This window comes from Taudactylus pleione, unplaced genomic scaffold (assembly GCF_031769625.1).
Source record: "Taudactylus pleione unplaced genomic scaffold, aTauple2 ptg000538l, whole genome shotgun sequence".
Taxonomy (NCBI): Eukaryota; Metazoa; Chordata; class Amphibia; order Anura; family Myobatrachidae; genus Taudactylus; species Taudactylus pleione.
In genome coordinates, this window is record NW_028284940.1 from 593,411 (window position 1) to 616,447 (window position 23,037).

The window sequence follows — 23,037 nt, forward strand, 5'->3', positions numbered from 1 at the left end:
TGAGAGATGCATACTGGGGCCGGGGGAATGGGGCTGAGAGATGCACACAGGGGCCAGGGGAATGGGGCTGAGAAAAGAGGTAAGAAAAGACTTTCAAACTGACTGGGGCCCCAAACCCGCTAAGGGGTGACACCAAGGTGACAGGAGCCATGTACTGCACTGTAGCATTAAGTGCAGCACTCGACTCCTGACAGTGTGAGGGAGCTGGCACTGCACAGTGTTCACCCGTACTTCTGGCACCCCCCACCAAACCGGACCACTGGGGTTCGGGCGGCAAGGCGATACCCCTTCCCAAGTGACCATGCCCCCTGTACATGATGCCACGCCCCCTTTCCGGCAGCGAGCGGCTACGCCGCGCACACAAGGTCCCTCCCCACACAGAGTAACACCATGGGGACAGATGCCACTGGTGTGTGTGTGATACTATTTTCTTTTCCAAGAAACAGTAACACAATATCTGACGTGCTAAAACTGGGACCACCCATTACCAGATCTCTAGTTTCGCCTATGGTCTTACCTGCTGGTGTCGGAATTCTGACCCGTCGGGTTGCCGCCGGCATTACATACCGATTCCGTATTTTAGATGATTGAATGTGGGGAACAAAGGACAGTTCAGAGTCAAGGATCACACCTAAGCAGCAAGCTTGTGGGGCAGGGTGGATTGTTGAGTTATCAACAGTGATAGAGAGATCAGGTTGGTAACTGTTCTTGGCCGGTGGAAATATAATTAATTCTGTTTTAGAAATATTAAGTTTGAGGTGGCGAGATGACATCCTAGATGAAATGGCAGAAAGACATTCAGTGACACGGACCAATACAGATGGTGATAAATCTGGGGAGGATAGATAGATTTGAGTATCATCCGCATACAGGTGGTACTGAAATCCAAAAGAGCTGATTAGTTTGCCAAGAGAGGTGGTATAGATAAGGGGTGGGCAATAAGCGGCCCTCCAGCTGTTGTTGAACTACAAAGTTTTAGCATGGCCAAATAGCAAAACTTTTGCAGGGCATGCTGGGATGTGTAGTTCTACAATATCTACCCACCTCTAGTATAGATTGAGATGAGCAGAGGACCTAAGACTGAGCTTTGCGGTACTCCAACTGATAGAGGTAGCGTGAAGGAGACAGAATCAGGAAAACGAACAGTGAAAGAGCGACTAGATAGGTAGGACGAGAACCAAGAAAGAGCTATGGCCCTCATTCAGAGCTGGACGCTCTGACAGAGCGCTCGCTCTGAATCAGGCCGTCCCTCTTACTTTTTGGAGAGGCCCCCTGGCCGCTCGCATAGTTGTGGGTGACCACCCACAGCTACAGCGAGCGGCCAAAATGATGGTCGCGATGGTCAAGACCATCTCGACCATCGGGCTTGCGACGAGACCCTTGTGGCAGGGTCTCGTCTGCCGCAAGCCCTGGAGCGCTTTTGGCTCTATCAGAGCCGAAAGCACTCCCACTGACATCACTAGTGATGTCAGTAGGGCCGGCCCCAGACGGTAGGTGTTCCCATGGGAACGCCTCCGTCTGGGCAGCCACGTCCCTGGTACGTCCACCAAAGGGGGCGTGCTGTCAATCACCATCGAAAGCACATCCCCGTTGGTGCGAGACCCATAACGACGGCTTGGCCGTCGTTATTCAAGTCTCGCGCATGCGCACGACGGAGCCGCCTCCGTCGTGCGCATGCGACCTTGGGCAACATCGACCTGCTTGTGAGCGCTCAGCACTCGCGAGCGGATCTGAATCACGCCCTATGTCCCTAAGACCTAGGGATGTAGTGTTTGCTATGACAGTCCCTTTGCACAACACACTTGCCCTCTGCAAACTTGACATTGAAGCCTTTATTTTTTAGGTTTGTCCCCAAATCTGGTACAAATAATACATCTTGGATGTTTGTGTTTATATTTTCACCATTTATTTTCAGATGCACCGTGATTGTCCCGACTTTTGTGATCCTCTGTTATAGGATCACACGTGCTCAGTGATGTAAACTGTTGTCTTGTGGCTCCTGAGTCCATTATTATTATTAATAATAATTCACTTTATTTATAAGGCACCACAAGTGGTCAGCAGTGCTGTACAGAGGGCAAAACAATAAGACAATACAGGGTAAAACAGTACAGTATAATACAGTGGACAAGTAACAATTAACACTACAAATTTCAAAATAGCCACTGATGCAAGGGGTGCAATGGAATAAGCTGAAACTTGAGGCTTTTGGCAAGGGCATATGTAACAGGCCTAGGTTGTATTATTGTAGTCCAGGGGCAGAGAGACCAAGGAGAAGTAGATAATGAGAACAAGAGGGAGGAGGGCCTTGCTCATGGAGCTTACAGCCTAAAGGGGAATGGGGAGACAAACAGAACACAGAAGTAGCGAGCCAGTGTATGGGGAGCTATGGTCAGGACCAGGGGTGAGTGAATTGGAGAATACAAGAGGGTGAGGTAGACTATGTGGTGACGTAGTTAAGTGATGGATATGCTTTTATGGTTGGTTTTCAGAGCCCGCTTTAAGCGATATGTCTATAGGTGTTTGTATTTAGCACTATGTCTATGTATTATGAAAGATGATTAATGATTACTGGCAAATGGGTTTTTATGTAGTTATGGTCAATTACTATAAATGAGAATACTGCCCCTATGTGTTGTTGTGTTCTACTTGTCTATTGTTAGAAATGATCACTGGCAAATGGGATTTTATGTAATTATCTTCAATTTATTATAATGGAGACACAATGCTCCTGAAAGTCTGGTGGGGTCTTCCCTTTTCCGTACCCTCTGATAGTCTGTATGTTGCCTGGGAAATAAGATGGCTCCTTTAGGGTGCCACATTCCGTAGTGTATGGTATACCTACTTGTCCCTGTTTAACCTCCAGTGTGGCAGCATATATATTAATGTGGATGTGAGAGTGCCCTTTTTGGGAGTCTCTTTCCATAAACACACGTGTGCATACGTTTCCCTTATGTCTCGAGATGTTCCTTTGTGCAGTGTAGCCAGGGCCAGCCTGAGCCTAATATTTTTGTTTAGCGAAGATACATTTTGGCGCCCCCTGGCGGAATTTGCACACGCCGAAGATGCGTGCACCCGACAAAGGAAAGAGGCATGGTCTCATGGGAAAAGCCATAATCACGAGCGCTGCCCCGTAATTCCAATCCTGCTGGGTACATGCCCAGTGCTCTCTGTGCTGCTGGGCATGCTCCCTGTCCCTTTCTCCAATCAATAGATGCCACATGCATGCGCATGGCATCTATTCACCATAAACCCCCCCCCCCCCCCAATCTGGGACACTTTGTCACCAAAATAGGGATGGTTGGGAGGCATGCTACACCACACAGTAGCACAATCTTATTTACATTACACCACACATAGGGCCTGATTCAGAGTCGCTCGCTTAATGTGTATGCAAATTGCGTAGGCAGTGCTGCCGCACAGCAATGCATTAGCACGCCCAGTATTTCTTAGAGAGCGATCACATAGTGTATGCAGACACCCACCAGCCTGTTTTAAACTGCTCACTTGTGCCTGTCATGTCCAGGAAGTGTATGCAACCATCGGTATATCAGATGCTATTGCAGCGCTTGAGGTTGACCGTACCCTGCCGCAAGCTCTGCGAGCACTTCAGTATAAAAACAAGCCAGGTGACGTGTACTATGATGCTGTCTTTTAATTATGCACACCTCTAAAACGTCATTGAGATGCTCAGGCACGCCTGCGTTTGCACCTCCACTCCCCCGTTTTTAGTGGCCAGCCCCTGTTACCACCCACAAACGGCTTCCCCTGTCACTCACTCTGCTGGGCTGTCTATGCACAGTGAGCAAACGCATTGTGAACTTTCGCTAAGGTATGCACACACAGGCATGCGTACAATGCATACACATCCGCAGCAGCGAGAGTATGCATCTTAGCGAGCGGGTCTGAATCAGGCCCATAGTGCCCCTGATTCACATTACACTATATAGTAGTGTCCTTATTTATGTTCTGACACACAGTACTGCCTTTTACACAATGCCCACATTAGTGCTCCTTATACACAATGGACGCCATTCAGACCCGCTCTCAAGCGGGTTGTTATTTAGGCCGTGCGCAAGCCCCGGAGCGAGAAAGTCTCTCGCTCCGGAGCTCACTACTAAAGGGGCTGTTGATCGACAGCTCGCCCCGTTTTGTAGGCGTGGCGGGGGGTGGTTTCACAAACGGAGGTGTTCCTTAAGGAACGCCTGGCGTTTTGTGGGCGGCCGCACTGACATCAGCAGTGATGTCAGTGGGGAGTTTCCTGCTTGATCAGAGCAGGAAGCTCCCTGGGCCTTGCGGTTGCCGAGACCCAACCTTAGGGTCTCGTCGCAAGCCCCGATGGTCGCGATGGTCTTGACCATCGCGACCATCAACCTGGTCGGTCGCTAAAGCTGTGGGTGGTAACTCACAGCTTAGCTAGCGACCAGGGGGCCGCACTTCAAAACTCAAGCGGCCACCCACATTCAGATCGACCGCTCGCATTTTGCGAGCGCCTCTGAATGAGGGCCAATGCCCACAGTAGTAGTGCCCCTAATACAAAGCCCGCAGTAGTAGTGACCTTTGTACAATGCCTACAGCATTACACATAATGCCCACAGCAGTGCTGCCCCTTCTGCAATGCCCCCATTAGTAGGGGCCTAGTAGTAATGTCCCCTGTAGTAGTGCCCTCTGCAGTAGTGCCCCCAAAAGTAATGCTCCCTGTATTAGTGCCCCCAATAGTAATGCCCCCTGTAATAATGCCCCAAGTAGTTAGCTCCCAATAGTAATGCCCCTTTAATAATGCCCCCAGTAGTAGTGTCCCTGTAACATTTCCCCCAGTAGTAATGCTCCCTGTAATAATGCCCCAAGTAGTTAGCCCCCAATTGTAATGCCCCTTTAATAATGCCCCCAGTAGTAGTGTCCCTGTAACATTACCCCCAGTAGTAATGCTCCCTGTAAAAGTGCCCCCAGTAGTAAGGCCCCTGTAATAGTGCTCCCAGTAGTATTGCCCCTGTAAAATTGCCCCCAGTAGTAATGACCCCTGTAAAAGTGCCCCTGTAGTAAGCCCCCAATAGTAATGCCCCTGTAATAGTGCCCCCAGTAGTAATGCTCCCTGTAAAAGTGCCCCCAGTAGTCATGCCCCAAGTAGATAGCCCCCAGTAATAGTGCCCCAAGTAGTAATGCCCCCTGTAAAATGTTCCCAGTAGTAATGCCCCCAGTAGTAAGCCCCCTGTAATAGCCATGCGCACACACAAAAAACAAACAAAATACTTACCTTAAGCCCCGATCCTGCGTCCGCTACCGTCCACCGCTCCTCAGAACTATGGGAGACGTAAGCCGGAGCTCAGGAGTGAGCTCCGGCTGCCGCTGCGAGAAGCCGGGCGCACGCTGGTAAAATCTCAGCGGGCGCCCGGCAAATGGAGCCTCCCTGCGGCGGCTGGGGGGGAAGGAGTGTTGCAGCGGTTGGCTGCTGCGGGAAGGAGTGCGGCAGCGAAGGGTGTGCGAATAAAAGCGCCCTCTGCTGGCTGGCGCCCAATGCACATGCATAGTCGGCATAACGGGCGTGCCGGCCCAGAGTGTAGCACTAAAAAAGGTTGGAGATGTAGGGAGCTGTGGAATGGAGAGGGCGTTGTATGTGATGGGTAGGAGTTTGAAGACAATTCTGTAGGGAATGGGGAGCCTGTGAAAGGATTGGCAGAGAGGGGAGGCAGGTGTGGAGAGGTGAGAGAGTGATGGGTGTCATATGAGAATGTTGAGATGATCATAATGTTAACATTCACCACATCAACAGACATGTCGACACTGATAAATGTCAACATGATTAGAATGTCAACGAAACATTCCTGGTTGTCTAGTGGTCACTTACCTGGTACGTCAGGTTTGGTAGTGACGTCCTGATGACTTCCGGCTCATCAGGTGGTGAGTTTATTTCTAACCCTTACCCTAGTGCCTAATATCCCTTTCACACTGCCATCAAATAACCAGGGTTACTGCGCGGTGTGAAAGGGGCCAGTTGAAATAACCTGTGTCGATCAACTCGGCATTTAAACTTGGGTAGCAAGCAAGGTTGAACATGAGTTAATCCTGGCTCGCGTTACGGTGTGAACGGGTAACCCCATTCACTGCATAGGGCAAGCCGGCACTTGGAGATGATCTCATATCCAAGCGCCGGCTCAGCAGCGATGGCAATGACGTCATAGACCCAGCATAAGTGCCAGGTCGGGCCGCCAGTCTGAGAGGGGTCTCAGGGGGGACGCACCTGGGATCACCGCATGCACAAATTCCGGGTGCGACCGCCATTAGCGATGCGTAAGGGGTATAACCCTAACCTCCCCTTCCCCAGCCTAATCCCCCCAGTTCCGTAACCTAACCCAAAGGTTCCCAAACGTAGTCCTGAAGGCTCCCCAACAGTTCAGGTGTTAGAGAGATCATCGGTTGAACACAGGTGGTAATTCAAATTGACTAAGGTACTAATTAAGTCACCTGTGCTCAACCATGGATATCTCTAAAGATGCATACACACACAACGATTTTGTTACCAACGATTTAATGAACGATTTTCTGTCAGATTATCTGTCAGATTTTTTAAAGTGTAATGAACGATTTTTACATATTAACTTAAAGAAAATCGTTGAGTTGACAAGTCTGACTGAACTACAAACGTGAACGTGCATGAACGATAATCGTTCATCGTTTGACTCAGAAAGTGAACAATTTTTTCAAACGATTATCGTTCAAAAAATCGTTGTGTGTGTATGCAGCTAAAAACCTGAACTGTTGGGGAGCCTTGAGGACCTCTGCCCTAACCATAATATTGACATTTCACATGACATAACTACCAATCCTAGATTTCCACCTGCCCAACCCAGTAGGAATTTTACAAAAGAAACCCTTGTTTTATTTATTTTACAAATAAAAGTGTTGAATGAACAGTGTTCTCATTTGGCTTTGTACAACACAAGGTTGGATTAACCAGAAATGTTTGTTTCTTTTGTTGCTCTCAATGTTGCTTGAAGGTAGATATACTTACAATGTAGGCTGAACATACCCTAAAATTAAATAATGATAAATTGACAATTACAACTCCATCAATACTATTGCATCATGCAAACCAGGAACATGGCCTCACAGTTCGGTCACGGCGACATCTTTTGAAAAAGGAGACACTCGTTATAACATTAGAAGTTTCTATGGTACAATAAGAAGGCGTCACACATCTCAACAGCGAATGAACGACGTTCCCTGTGAATCACGTGTTTTGTTCTCTTCCTGGTTCTCCTCTTTTCGACCTTCGGCGGCATCATGGAGGAGTACACCCGGGAGCCCTGGTAAGCGAGGCTTCCTCTCTGCCGTGCTACCCCCGTCCCCTGCTTTCTGCCAGCGGTAGTGGGAGGTGGCCATAGCTTATTACATGGGTACAGTGTTATTGTGAGGGCTGTGACCATGAGCTGGGGGTGACTCCGCAGTGTCACCATTGGTGCAGCGCTAGGTGTCGCCGGTAATCTGCTTACAGTGCGGGGTGTCAGGCTGGGGGCGATCCATGTCCTTGTTACATGTAAGTCAGAACACAGCTGCCAGGCCAGCATGGCCCAGGCTTAAAGCTTTTGCCCATGGAAACATTTGTGCAGATACAGGAGAGATGTACTAAGCCTTGTAAAGTGATAAAGTGGAGAGATATAAAGTACCAACCAATCAGCTCCTAACTGTCTCTTTACGGCCTGTTTAAAAATGACAGGAGCTGATTGGTTGGTACTTTCCTCTCCAAGGCTTAGTACATCTCCCCCACAGAGTGCTCCTGTCTTGTTCTGTGGGCAGGTACCATTGTCATTCTGGCTTATTCATTACTATTACATAGAAGTTAATATTGATTCAATTTGTTGTCTATTGTATTGATCTTGTGATGTGATTAAGCAATTTTGGGTTAGTGTTTCATACTGTGTAATATTGTGTCACTAGGCATTAAGACCACATGTGATTCCACCTCCTCTTAAACATATACTAACATATTTTATTTATTTTTATAATTTATTATACTTCTTTCTAATTGCACCTTTATATATACTTGTGAGTGTTCATGACCCCAGTGTGAATACACATGGATGATGATGGGAACATGTTGCTGAAGGCAAACCGCTTGTGCGTGCTGCCCAAGAATCAGATTTATTGCTGGGACTACTGATCCCTATGGTAACCACCCTTGCATGTTTACAGTGGAATGTGATGCTAAACAAGCAGTTCTCCATTGTGTGACTGAAAACACTGTCTAAGACACTAGAGTATTATAAATATCATTCCATTTCTTTGTGGTATGATTATGATGTTTTCTCTATGCAATAAAATGTATGTGTTGGTTATGAGTGGTAAAGAGCCCCAAAGTTGTTATAACTTTAAGACTATCGTGGCGATTTAATCATTGCCCACAAGCACCGGGTTTATTCACTCGGCTAAACCAGTCTAAGGTCCCCAAACCACCGTCAGGGCACCAAAAAAACGGGATTGTAGACACTTTTTTTTTTTTTTTCTCACACCTCTGGAGACTGCGAGAAAAAGTCACTGCCGCGGCCACGTCTATCGGAGACACAATTGAATTGCTCTGATAGACGCCCATTACTATAGACAGCCAGCAGAGGGCTCATGCCACAATTGAATCGCCGTCTCAATGTTCATTTAAACAAGTGCCATAATCTGTTGTTTTTTTTGTTTTTGTATGATAAAACTGTATAGATGCCCGTTAGAGAAATGTTTGCCAGGGAGCCTTATGCCAAGGAACATAATTAATTATTGTTAAGCATTTCAATTGACAGTTTCCTGAATGATGCTATGTGTCCATATATATACGTATGTTACTATACTCTCTCTCTTTCCAGTCCCTGGAGGATTGTAGATGACTGTGGTGGCGCCTTCACCATGGGTATCATCGGAGGGGGCATTTTTCAGTCCATCAAGGGCTTTAGGAACTCTCCTCAAGTAAGTAAGATTATTTTTATGGTGTAGATTTGCTTTCACACACACAAGTGGGGTAGACCCTCAAGTCAACAAGGGTACCAAACAATTTACAGTTTTTTGTTCATACAGATTGTCAAAAATGTTAATTAAAATACCATGATAATGAGCACAGGGAAGGTAACACCATGGGTTAAATCATGTATAAGAGAATACGTTTTGTACTGTGTGGAGGCATGAAATGTGTATGTATAAAGCCATGTATATTTTTTGGCATATCATTGATTTGTGTCTCCTTATGCTTTGAGAGGTAGAACAGAGGAGAGAAGTTGTGGGCCATGTACAGTAGGGGCATTATTATATAATGCCTCTCGGGGCATTTCTCTTGCGGGTGCTGAAGGACTGATGCACATATGTGATTACTATCAGCAGAACTATCTAGCTGTTCCTGATTTGCTACGCCTGGCACATATGCTACTGGTTTTGTGGTAGAATGCACTGATGATATACCCAAAAATGTCCTTTTTTAACATGTATCATTTCCTAAGTTAAAAATGCAAATGCATCCACTATAATGTGCTCCGAAGTATCCAAATCCCTTTATATAACCCCTTTATTTATACTGGCTTGCATAATTATATGTAAATTACGATCTCTCATTGTAATGTTCATAGAGATTATGATGGCAGCTGTGTGCATTGTCATTCCTGGGCCCTAACTTTCATTGGCAATTTGCATCCACTATAGGATTCCTGACTCTTGGTTCTAGCCCTATCATGTCTTCATACACAGTCACAGTAATGCAGTGTGGTGAATGTGGGTGGACAGTTTTTTCCAGTAAGGCAACCTCTAAACAGAAGGAAGCCATTGAATTAGTTTCTATTCTAGGACTTGTTATCCATTTTGGCTTCACAATTCTCAATTGTCATGTTGGTCTGGGTGATGCCTAGTGCTGCTCTATGTATACCATTATAGAACAATATACTTTGCTTTCCTGCAATGTTTGATTACAGAGTTTTAACTACAAATAAATTCTTGTTGTAGGGTATGAAGCACCGAATGAAGGGAAGCTTTGTTGCTATACGAACCCGGGCTCCACAGCTGGGAGGTAAGACTAACAGTAATTTCCTGTGGGTTCCCTTAAATTTCTAATAAAAAATCCATCAGGGCTGGGCTACTTTTACTTGCCACACTACTAGAAAACTTGCCATGGTTACTGGAAGTTCCACTGGTTGTTTTTGTGGTTTCCACTTCTCCTGTACAGTGACAGAAGGGGGATAATTGTCCCACCTCCAGTGCCAAGACCACTAGTTTCAGATTGTGATATTTAACCCTAACAGACATAGGTGATGATTTCATGTTGAAAATAAGATCACTGAGTGTGTGCAAGTATTCAACTGCTTACTACTGTGTAATGTTTGTATGTTGAGTTACAAGCATTTTAAAATACTTGCAACCTTAAATCTACTCAACACAAACTAAGAAAACCTTGTGAGTCCCTACAGCCGATATCACATGGGAGTGTCATAGGCGTATCACGGAAAGTGTTTGCATACAAAGACGCTGAACCTCTCGCACAGGAGGCCATACTCGGACGGAGATACTGCATCTGCCATAGGGCTTGTACAGGTTTCGATGGTGGGACCAACGCTCTGATCTACACCAAGGAAGTACTTTGTAGTGCCATTAGCATAAAGATGCAGGTGTGACTGTTACAAAAGATGCAGACCCCAAAACCTCAACTGATTAGCAGTTCTGTAACAAATACCTCCTTATTAATTGGATCAGGGAGAGAATGCGCTGGCTACTTCAAGCTGACAGGAAGGCGACAGTATCTCAGATAACCAGCAGTGTGCACAGAACAGTGGTGGGGAAGTGGGGGGTAGCTGAATAGTGCACAGACTTGCTGCAGGACCGGCACCAAATAAAGCACAGCAGGAGGCCAAAACATTATGGAGGTGGCACAGTGTTAATGTGCAGCCAGAAACACGTCTTACTGTGTTTGATGGCTGCCACTGTGCTGATTTTTCACTTGGGATGCCTGGGACCGCTGGGGTGCCATGTGCCAAAGCTGCCAAGACCTCTCATAAAGCACAGTGGTCAGTGTTCCCTTCTCTGCCGAATCTAACAGCCAGGTGCTGGTTACAGCGCGGCACTGACATGACAACAATGCAAATGGCGATGCAGCCAGTAGCTCGCTCCACAAAGGTCCCAAGGGTGACTGGAGGCACGGCCTCGTATGTACGGGAGGCACAGTGCAGTCACCTAAGTGCCCCGGCTCAGCACTGACTCTGGTATCCGCGTCCTCCTCAGCTGAGCTCTGATCTCTGGGGCTACGGAGACTGTGCCTGCAGCACAGTGCATCCAAAGCTTGGGCACAGCCACTGTCGCGGCTTGCTGGCCACCCACCTCTATACGTCACACTGTCAGTCATGTGGAAGCTAACACAAAATCCAGTCGCCAGGTCACAATACTTGGTTGCCATGCCCGGGATTTGTTGAGCCCTGCCTTAAAGTGGGCTATAGCAGCAGGAGAGAACAGTATACAGTTGGGACAAACATGAATTCATGGGTACATTGTGCCTTGTGCTAACAATTTAGGCTGAATTGGGAGGTGTAATGGTGTGGGGAATGTATTCTTGGCACACCTTAGGACCCTAATACCAATAGATAATTGTTAAAATGCCACAGTGCCCAATGTCCTTTCACACTCCAAAAACATACTGGCAGGTTAATTGGCTCCTGAGAAAAGAATAACCCTAGTGTGTATGTGTGTCCATGTCGTAGGGAATATAGACAATAATCTCCACTAGAGAAGGCACTGATGTTAGACTATTTTTTGTAAATAGCTGCATAATGTGTGCTCTAGATAAATAACTGTTAATAAATAAATATTGGTGTACTCGTGAACACTGACATTCAATTGAGGCCATGTAGGCACAGTTTGTGTAGTGGTTAGCATTACTGCCTCACAGCACTGAAGCCATGGGTTCTCCCTTTGCATGGTTTTCTCAAGGTGCTCCAGTGTCATCCCACAATAAAAAGAAGCATACTGGTAGGTTAATTGGATACTGAAAGGTAACAAAGCTTGTAAGCTCCTTTGGGGTAGGGACAGATGTGAATGACTAAATATTCACTGTAAAGCGCTGAGGAATATGCGACAGCTCTATAAATAACTGTTAAATAAATACACACCCTATTGTTAAGGTGGTTATACACCTGGACTTGCCAACTGTTCGGGCAATATATCTGTCAGCAGAGCAATTTGTATGACTGGTGACGTCATGGTCATTGATAGTGTTCAGACCTAGAGAGAGGTCACTTTCGTGGCCGAAAAGGGGGTGTGGCCAATAAAAAGGGGGCGTGTCTTTATGACGCGTCCCTTCTTCGTTACTCTTGGCAGCGTGCGTTACACTTATGGACATGCCGGGCAGCCCCCAAGCGCTGCGGTCACTGTAAATGGATGCCGGTCGCATGCGCCCGACATCCGTTCACCGGTGGTGACCGCTGCACCGCCGTTTTCCCCACCTGCAGGACACTGAGGCCTGCGGGAGGGGACAGAACCCTCAGGCTGTTTCAGCGGGGCGCCCTGCTGAAACAGCCTAGCGGGAATGCTAAATGACTTCTGCTGCAGACATATCGGGCTGTCGGCGGGTCGGCTATAGGGACAGCTAGATAACTATATATATATCAGACATATCGCTTCATCAGCTGATCTGCAGGGGCAATCAGATATGCCTGCGAACGATGTCGTTCACAGACCTATCTGGTGTACACACCGGTGATGCACTACAGATATATCGTCCGTCCAGTGGAATGGGCGATATATCTGTCAGTGTGTACCCAGCTTACTCTGGGGCTCTTTGTGATTTCCTGAAATTGTTTATGCCTTGCCCTTGGATTGACATTTTTTGGATGTTCACCCCTGGGGAGATTAACAGTGGTGTTGAAATGATTTAATTTGTAAACTGTCTGTCTCACAGTGCATTGGTGAAGGCCAAAGTCTGTATAAATAATTTTGTAACCTTTTCCAGCTTGATAAACATGAACAACTTATTTTGTTATTTCAAATCTCATGAGTTCACATACTTGTGTGAAACAGACCAATCTAAAAGCTCTGGTTTATGTTTTTCTATAGGGCAGGTCCCCCCAAATTGACACCCGATTATCATTCCATTGATTGGTACTCCTGACTATAATAATCCCCTCATTTGAATTGATAATCCGAGAGATTCACAAAAAGAGGTTAAAAGAAATTTAATGTTGGATAATTTTAATCCTATAAGTGAATGAACAAGTTTATGCTTTGTCTGTTATTTGATATGAGTTCTCTAACTATTTTTCAGAAGATCTAATTACATTAAGTACACATTGTATTTAAATAGATTATGGACCCTTCAGGTTCACTATTGTCTCTATCCATGCATTGCACAGAACTGCAAGTTCCTACTTGGTTATCTTTGAAAGAATGCTGTGGATTGTAGTTTCATAACTGCTGGAAAGCCGCATGTTGTCCATGCCTGATATAGAGAATTGCTACTAATCTGTTGCCACTTACTGTATATTGCATACTAGCTGAAGTACCAGGCGTTGCCCGGGGTTTAAATCTTCAAGTTAATACATTTTAATATGTGATGTTATCAAATACATCCAGTGAAGGCCCAGAACAGGCTTCCTGGGTCAAAGATCTGCCCAGCTTACACCAACAGGAGGTCTGACTGGGACCCTAACCACCCTAAAACTTGGCCAGGATCCAACTGGACCACCTCGCATTGGTTTCATCCCAGTCGGTGCAGGGGTGTCCGAATTCATAACCGCACAAACAGACCGACCAATGAATTTTATATATAAAATAATCTACAACTTCTTATTCTTAAGGCCTCTTGATACCTATATAGGAGTCAGGGGACTTCTTAGAGCATAAGCTCTTCGGGCCTCATGCAGAGTTGCTGTGTCACTATAATTGTGGATGTCTGTATATAGAGTTGGCTGCACCTTCCCTATACTTTCACTTGTTAGAGTAGTGGTCATTGCTTTTGGCACACATAGACTATATTCAAATGCCCAGGTACCACCACTCAGCTTCAATTGGAAAAGCAAACAAGACGCGTATAACTCTTACAGTTGCGTATGCTCGGATGTATGCGCAGTGCAAAACATTGCGAGATCCAACTGCAAGACTGATTTGTATGCAACTATTAAACTGGCCCTTTTTGTCTCTAAGATCTGTTTTTAAAGTTTCTTTAAATCTAATATGAGAGTTTAGTGCATCTCGACTAACGGTCCCTGTGACTATCTGCCTCTCTAGTATTCCCACTAGACTGCAGGCAGGGAAGGGCACGCGCACCCGAAAAGGGGTGTGGTCTACAGGGTAGGGGGGGCATGTCCTTGTGACATGCCCAAATTCGTCATAATTAGGGCCATGCACAGCACTTATGGAGATGCTGGGCTTCCCTCAAGCTGTACCCTCACAGTGAATAGATGCGCAGGGCGCGGGTGCCCGCTAAAACAGCTGAGCGGGAACACTACCTCTCAACCTTTTAACAATCAAAAATCTGTGTTGTAGAAGATGAATTAAAGATACTGGTGTGCATGTAACCTGGATGGGCTGTGATATGTATTACCGCCGGCCGCATGGCTGGCGGTTCAATTCCCGACAAAGGAGGAAATCCCGATGGTCCTAAAGGTAAGTATTTACTAACCTAACCCTCCTTAGGGGTGCCTAACCCTAACCTCCCCCACTGTGCCTAACCCCCCCCCCCCCTTTCCCGCTGCCTAAACCTAAGTCCCCCGGGGGGGTGCCTAACCCTAACCTCCCCTGGGGGTGCCTTACCCTAACCCTACCTCCCCCTAGCCTAACCCCAACCTCCCGGGGGGGCGCCTAACCCTAAGTCCCCCCCGGGAGCCCTAAACCTAACCCTCCCCCGGCGGCCGTCCGCTGTGGCGCCCGGCATCCGCTCGATCGGGATGCCGGGCACCGGTCTCCAGACGTCGGGCAAATGACAGGCGTCTAGATTTAGACTCCTGTCATTCGTCCCTAGTCGGAATAAAGCAGTCTGGAAGTCGGCGGTCGGCATTTAGACCGTCGGGTTCCAGACTACATCCCCCTGGATGAAATAAGATGTTCTGTAATCCATTTCATTTTTTTTATATATATTTACAATTTTGAATTGCATTCTGTGTAAATATTAATAAGACTAGTACATGCATTAAACACCAGAAAACCAATCCTATTCATGAGGGTGTAAAATATATAGTATAGATATCTATATCTCATATGCAATTTTTGTTACATTCAGTGAAATTGTATCATTCCCCTCCCCTTTCCTTTAGGCAGCTTTGCAGTGTGGGGTGGTCTTTTCTCCATGATAGACTGCAGTATGGTAAAAATCCGGGGAAAGGAGGATCCCTGGAACTCCATTACCAGTGGTGCTATGACTGGGGCGATCCTGGCTGCCAGAAGTAAGTATCTGGATGTGAGAGTTTTGCAAAGAACAATGATAAATGTTCCCGTGCTGTGAATGTTTGTTACTTGCAGTTACAATCTGATGTTTTCAGCTAAAGTTGTTAATTAGCAGTTTTCACACAGTTTGCTGTTTCAGTGTTTTTAGACCTTTTTGTCAGATGTTACCATGGTATATTGAAGTAAAATTACAAGCATTTCATAAGTGTCAAAGGCTTTTATTGATAATTACATGAAGTGTATGCCAAAAAGTCAATATTTGCAGTGTTGACCCTTTTTTTCCCAAGACCTCTGCAATTCCCCCTGGCATGCAAAATTGTGAGTGATCCTACTCCCTTGGCTGAGAAGTAACCCCACACATGAATGGTCTCAGGATGCTTTACTGTCAGCATGGCACAGAACAAAGACTTTTGGAGGATGGCCTGGTGTCAAGAAAGGCAGCAAAGAAGCCACTTCTCTCCAGGAAAAACATCAGGGCCAGACTGATATTCTGCAAAAGGTACAGGGATTGGACTGCTGAGGACTAAGGTAAAGTTATTTTCTCTGATGAATCCCCTTTCAGATTGTTTGGGGCATCTGGAAAAATGTTTGACCAAAGAAGGAAAGGTGAACGCTACCATCAGTCCTGTGTCATGCCAACAGTAAAGCATCCTGAGACCCTTCATGTGTGAGTTGCTTCTCAGCCAAAGGAGTGGGCTCACTCACAAATTTGCCTAAGAACACAGCCATGAATAAAGATTGGTACCAAAACATCCTCCAAGACCAACTTCTCCCAACCATCCAGGAACAGTTTGGTGATGAACAATGCCTTTTCCAGCACGATGGAGCACCTTGCCATAAGGCAAAAGTGATAACTAAGTGGCTTGGGGCACAAAACATTAAAATTTTTGGTCCATGGCCAGGAAACTCCCCAGATCTTAATCCCATTGAGACCTTGTGGTTAATCTTTAAGAGGCGGATGGACAAACAAAACCCTACAAATTCTGATAAACTCCAAGCATTGATTAGGCAAGAATGGGCGGCCATCAGTCAGTATGTGGCCCAGAAGTTGATTGACAGCATGACGGCAAATTGCAGAGGTTTTGAAAATTTACTCTTTGCATAAACTTAATGTAATTGTCAATAAAAGCCTTTGACACTTATGAAATGCTTGTAATTTTACTTCAGTATACCATAGTAACATCTGACAAAAAAATCTAAAAGCACTGAAGCAGCAAACTGTGTGAAAACCAATACTTGTGTCATTATCAAAACTTTTGGCCATGGCTGGAGAAATCAGTGTTTTACTATGACACTTGTGGTATTTTCCTAGATGGTGCTGTTGCCATGGTGGGCTCTGCAGCAATGGGTGGAATTCTGCTGGCCCTGATAGAAGGAGCAGGAATCTTGTTGACACGATTTGCTTCTTCACAGTTTGCAAATGGTAAGTTTATCCTGCCAAGCTTTTTTCATTTCAAACGAGCTTTAGAAGTTTAACTACAGTATATTAAATGTCCAGGAAAAGGATGACATTTGTGTATTCTGTTAGTTATTATTTCATCTCCACTCCAATTCTCCTGTTTTAACTCGCTGAGACATTCCCATCCTTATTGCTCTTGTGTTCATCCTATTTTATTATTACTCTTTGCATTAATCAAAGCATAATGGCATTTCAGACTGAACACCAGATGCATATTGCAGCAATGTGTTTGTTGTTTGTTAAGTCTGTCTGACCTTCATTCTCCAGCTGCTGTTTGACTCTAGGCCTGGGGTTAAATAGCCAGTCCTAATTACCAATAGGTGGATATAACTAAGTTCTAAACATGTGCCGCTTAAACAATCACTACTAGCTCCATGTTTTTTATTTGTCTAGGTCCACCAATACCGGAGGATGCATCCCAGCTCAGCCCCGCCTCCCCATTCACTGGCTACCAGCAATACCAGTAAAGGACTTGATACATTATTTTTAACATCTAACGCCATGATCTGTACATTTGGATTGTTAGTCTCTGAATGAAGTTTCTGAGCATGGCCATACATGCATGGACTATGAAGGGCTCCTGCAAAGAGGACTGCAAAATGTCAAGATGTTGGCATAAAGTTTCAATTTAGCTTACCCATGAATAAAATCCCAGATAGGGGTATAATTTGATGGGTATATTCAGTTATATATTGGCAAAAATAAACACCCCCCACATGCTGTAGCAGAATTTAGCTAGAATAAGAAACCTTTTCCTTTCTGGTTGTCTATATATCCTCTCCTCCAATCCTGTTTTGTAATCTTGAACTAATACAACAGTCAGTTGGACAATTCTGTACACACTCAGTAAATATAAGTTATATTTTGTATCCAATGGATATTGTGATGTACATGATTTCACGCATATGTTCAACTTTACATGGTATCTCTGTGTTCTGGTACTAAAATACCATGTTGGTGTTACAAAGTTCCTGTGTATGGTTATTTTCAATTGCCGTAATGTGTACATTTGTGAAGTTGGCTTTAGTTTGGTGAAAACACTGCCTACCATAACATAATGTACATCACAGCCTTATCTTCATATGGTTCTATTTCTTCTGTTTAATATTGTACATTTTCCTCCAAACTGCGTCAACTTTTTATTTTATTAATGCATTTTAAAGAAGCAAAATGTCCTTTTTAGCATGTACGTTATTTAAATAATTAAAAGGAAATAAAATTTGCTACCGTAATTGCTCTTAAGTGTGCAGCAGTGGTGACATTTCGCATGTCATAGAGTCTCCCCCATAAGCTTTGTCTTTCCAATGCTAGCTCTAGTTGGGAGGTACCTTTATTTATTATGCCCTTCGAGTGACAGCTAACAGGAACAATCATTTGCTTCTGGTCTAAACCTTAAAATAAGCTGATGCCAAGTGTCTAGAACAAGATCTGTATTTTATGCTGAAAGCTGCACTTTATTGTACTTCTAAGCCCTGATAACGCGGTGAGTTCTAGGTTTACTTATCAAACCTTACTTGTTATAAAGGATAATGAAATAATTCACACAAATACAGGTTCTAAAATAAATGACAATGCTTTTACTTTTAGACAGTGTCTCATACATGTATTTTGCCAGTGCAGAGTTGCAACAAAAAAACATAACACTTAGGTTATTTTAGCAGCAGTAGGAATACTTGTAAAATAAATTTGTGACCCCTAGTGCCAGTCATACCAGTCAGCCAATTTCATACATACCGCACGGCAACCGCGCCCAGCACCCCCAGACCCTCAATGTGCTCCCTCTCTCCTTTGTCCTCCGACTGCCCCTCTCCCTCTTTCTGTCATGAGCTTTATACTATTCTTCCAGTTAACCCAAAGGGGGAATATTAATTTATTTAATATTCGTACGTGCTAGACACTAATTGGTTATATGTCTTAACCAAAATATAATATGATGTCTTCTGTCTGTGTTCCCAAACTTCTTGTAGGCCAAGGCTATCTTGATTAGCTCTCTTTTATTTATAAAGTCTGAGACTTGTCTGCTGTTTTGCACACGCTAAGAAACTGACATAGATTTAAACCTACAAGCATTTCTTAGGCTGAACCATTAAAAAAAAATGGCTGCCTCATCAGTTCTAACTTATCCATATCTCCACAGTTAATCACAGCTACATAGAAATAAACACTAATCTGTATATACTTTTTAATACATTATATAATATACCTTTGGATAAAATATTAAACAAAATGACTGATGGAGCAGGGACCCATGTATTTACTTTGGAGAGGAAAAGGGTAGGCCTGATATCTCTCCAGGCCTGAGACCATTCAACAAATGAGACACAGCTGCACCTCACACAACTATACTAATACTGAATCTCATCCTAACATTTCTATATATTCTACATTGCAATATAAGGTAAAATAAAGGGAAATAAGCATGCATATATTCGTGAATTGCTATAGGAATATGTACGACCACATATTCCTGCGTTATCAGCCCCATTTCAATATGAAACAGGGAAATATTTTTATTTTATATATTAAGTAATGCTTGGTACGCACTGTGCAATAATCGGGGTGATTAGTCAATTCTTGACTGGTTCACCCATTTATTGCACAGTGTGTACACTGCACCTGGGGTCGTCTGTTGTTCAAAAACCAGTTGGATTGGCTCACGGCTTTAGGAGTGCTGCATGATGATCATCGATCCAGATCAGCCGATGTTCTGCAGCAAAGGGAGCTTATACAGATATTATCTGACAAAGTGCACGTAAACACATCACCTCAACGATCTTTAGGGAAATTTATCTTTCAGATAGGAATGATAATTGGGTAGTGTGTATACAGGACGCTTGCAGCACCTTGGTTATGACACACACTTCCAAGACTTTGAAATGGGTGGAATAACATGTACCCACCATCTCTGTGGTATTTAATGCCAGGAGTGTATATTTGGGAGGGTGACTTTCGGAGCAGACAGGATCTTTTCACAGGAGAATGATCTATCAGATGCTGGAGAGACCTGTGAGTAAAGCCAGACATTGACATGATGGCATCTTTGCACAACCACAGTTCTATTACTCTAGAACAAGGGATTCAGCAGCCATTCTCTAGTGCAGTGGTGTCAAACTCCGGCCCTTCAGCTATTGTGGGACTACACATCCTAGCATCCCCTGCCACAGTTTTAGCATGCCCTAATAGCAAAACTCTGACACTGCATGCTGGGATGTGTAGTTCCACTGCAGCTGGAGGGCCCGAGTTTGTCACCACTGCTCTAGTGGATGCTTTAGTAGCTCAAATTAGCTGTATTTTCAGCTAATTTACATCTCCCTGCCTCTAGCAATGTTACCAAAGGTTCAGAAAAGAATAAAATGAGAAGTGGCCAGGATCATCCTTGCAGCCTCCTAAGACTGCTGGAGGCCCCCCCTCTGTCTCTTCCCATAAGACCCAACCTTCTCTTGCAAGGCCCTTTTCAGTGCCCTGCATTGTCATTTGGCTTTAATGGGATGGCTTTGAATCAGACAGGCAAGGTTGGCCGGCAGACCATCGTTCAGTAGATTAAAATGGGGATTCATCGTATCGGCAGTACAGCACAGCTGATGACCAATATATCTGCAGATATAATGGTACATTGTGCCGTGTGTGCGGACAGTCAGCTGACCACCTGTACACTTGCTGTAGAGGCTGCCGGTGACTAACAGCTCAACTGGGCAGGCACATGTAAATGCCTGCCCAGTTAGGATGTCAGTCATGACACATCGGTCCAATGATTACTAGTTGTGTATACACTTACCAATCATCAGATACAGTAGGATGGGCGATCTGTCTTCCTAGTGTAAGCTCTGATGTGCTGCATGCACCGTCGTCTTAGCATAATCACTCCTGTGCGACTGGAGTAGCAGTCCCCACTTCACCTTTATGTGTAAGAACGAAGGATACTATCCCTTTTCTGTATCATCAAAATGTATGTATTTAGAAAACGGAGATTGCTCACAATTTAGTTGCCTATATTAACCTGCATTAATAGTATTCATTTTAAGCATTTAGTGATGCTTAACACCTACTTCAGTTTGATCTTTGAACTGGTCAGTGCATGCCTCCAGACCACCTAAGGTATAGCTCACAGGTAATGGCATTTCCCAAATGGCCTTCAAGGAAAATCCTTGAGTAAAAATCCTGTTTTTGTGTTCTATTACCTAAAATAGAAAAATTGCTCAGCATTCCAAACCATGGAGAATAGAGGTGGCTATTTGCTACGGCAGTGTTTTCTGTGCATCGATGGTGGCTTTCCAATGTTAACAGCCATTCAATATTGCAGAAGCAATGCTCTTCCTATGCTAAAAATACAGCTGTAAATAAATCCAGTATATTTCAACATATCCAATCGCAGTATTGATATCATAGCACATTAGCGCATAATACCAATGTCTGTATTAATGGTGCATGCCTTATGCAGACACTGGTGCCCCGGCCCATGTACAATAGCAGTAGTAGCTGGGTCTTGCATCGCAGGCTGCAGGTGCATATACAGTATGTCTGTGTGGGGAGTATGGTGTTTTCTTATACAATTAAATCTTTGTGGAAATGGGGAAAAGTGTAGTTATGCTCCTTCAGTAATCATTGTACATCTGACATACATGTTTAAATTAGTCAAGAAATGTGTCTGACTAACACAATTTATTTGTCATACATGAGTTTTTTTCTGCATACAGTACATTTAGGGGGGGGAATTCAATTAAGCGTGATAACTTGTTTTTGCGTCAAAAGTTTTCACTTTTGGTTATCGCCCAATTCAATTGCAGGTGACGTTAACACACTATACTTCTCCATGGGATTTCACGCAAATTTTTGTTCACCACCTGAGCTGGTGAAAAGTTCAGGAAAATCCCTATTTTAAAAGGAAGGAATATTGGGACTTGGTTCAGAACCATTGGGACACCACCCTTAATGATTAATTAGTCACTTATAACTAAAATAATTATCTTAATTTGGCCAATAGAGCAGTGATTCCCAACCTTGGTCCTCAAGGCACACTAACAGTCCTGGTTTTAGTGATATCCATGATTGTGCACAGATGGTTAAATCAATATAACTGTGGTACTAATTAAGTCACTTGTGCCCAAGTATGGCTATCCCTAAAACCTGGACTGTTAGTGTGCCTTGAGGACTGTGGTTGGGAACCCCTGCAATAGAGACATGTCATTTCTACTGCAGGGTCCTTAGGGATCCACAGGGATACCTTGGGGTATAGGCTTGGCTCCGCCATGGGCACCACACAGTTAAACGCTTCATCCCAGGATGCACCGGGCCCCCTCCTATACCCCGCCCCCAGGCATCTCAGTTTCAGTAGGTGCCTGGCCGGAGCTGGGTTACTGCTCAGAAGAAGATCTTCAAGAGCAGTAACATGGACAGTCCAGCGGACGTCCATGTTACTGCTCCGACACCCCCGCCGGCGCCGACCACTGGTACCGATCCGGGGGACTCGGCGGGCTCTGGGGGGTTCCAGCTAGCGGAACCCCCAGGGGTCTTGGACTGCGGCCGGACTTATAGGGGACATCAAAAGGCGAGCAGCGGGCGTCTGCGGTAGGCGCTCGCTGTTACGCAGTCCGGCGTCTCCAGGGCTGGGGGCTACCTGGGGATGACAGTATAGTGGAGCAAGGCACTGAGCCTGCGCTCACACTAGACCACCAGGGATGCGGGGCTGGAGCGTCATGGACGCGCTCCAGCATCCCGGGGGTTTATGGCCTGCCAGGGGAGGACGTCTACCCTGTTCAGTACAGGAGGCTCCTCCCCTCACTGCTCTCAGGCGCCTTACTCTGCAGATTTGGCAGGCTGAGGCAGTGATCTTCTCCGGCCCACCTCCCTTCATTCTTCCGGCGGCCATCTTAAGAACGCTGTGGCTAGCAAGGTGCGGAGACTGGGTGCCCCTTATCTCTCTAAAGGTCAGAGTATGTAGCTCTATCGCTACCGGGCTGCTGCTCAGTGTAGTGCATAGTATGGTTAGTGCAGACACCATTTCTGCATTGTATGTGACCTTTATGCTAACGCTGTGTGTCTGATATTTCTTTCTGTCAGCCATTTTACTATCCCTATTCTTCCTACTCAGCTCTCTCGGTGCCAGTACTGTCAGGGTGGGAATCTGCCTCACAGTTAAAAATGTATTACTGTGGCAGAAGTCACATACCGATATGTCCGGTGAGGATTCTGTGTCC

General features: G+C 45.1%; 1 protein-coding gene across 1 annotated transcript; it reads left to right on the forward strand.

Moving 5' to 3' along the window:
- Nucleotides 1-7,202: 7,202 nt before the first annotated feature.
- On the forward strand, nt 7,203-18,075 carry TIMM17A (translocase of inner mitochondrial membrane 17A). The gene is made up of 6 exons (XM_088451159.1): nt 7,203-7,307; nt 8,847-8,946; nt 9,967-10,030; nt 15,255-15,383; nt 16,697-16,807; nt 17,237-18,075. Exons 1-6 carry the CDS (start codon nt 7,282-7,284, stop codon nt 17,308-17,310), a joined length of 504 nt encoding a protein of 167 aa, XP_088307285.1. The 5' UTR covers nt 7,203-7,281; the 3' UTR covers nt 17,311-18,075.
- Nucleotides 18,076-23,037: the final 4,962 nt, after the last annotated feature.

Coding starts and splice junctions, on each gene's coding strand:
- TIMM17A (XM_088451159.1), top strand. CDS start 7,282: ATGGAGGAGTACACCCGGGAGCCCTG. Junction 15,384..16,696: donor GGCGATCCTGGCTGCCAGAA/GTAAGTATCTGG, acceptor GTATTTTCCTAG/ATGGTGCTGTTGCCATGGTG. Junction 16,808..17,236: donor TTCTTCACAGTTTGCAAATG/GTAAGTTTATCC, acceptor TTATTTGTCTAG/GTCCACCAATACCGGAGGAT.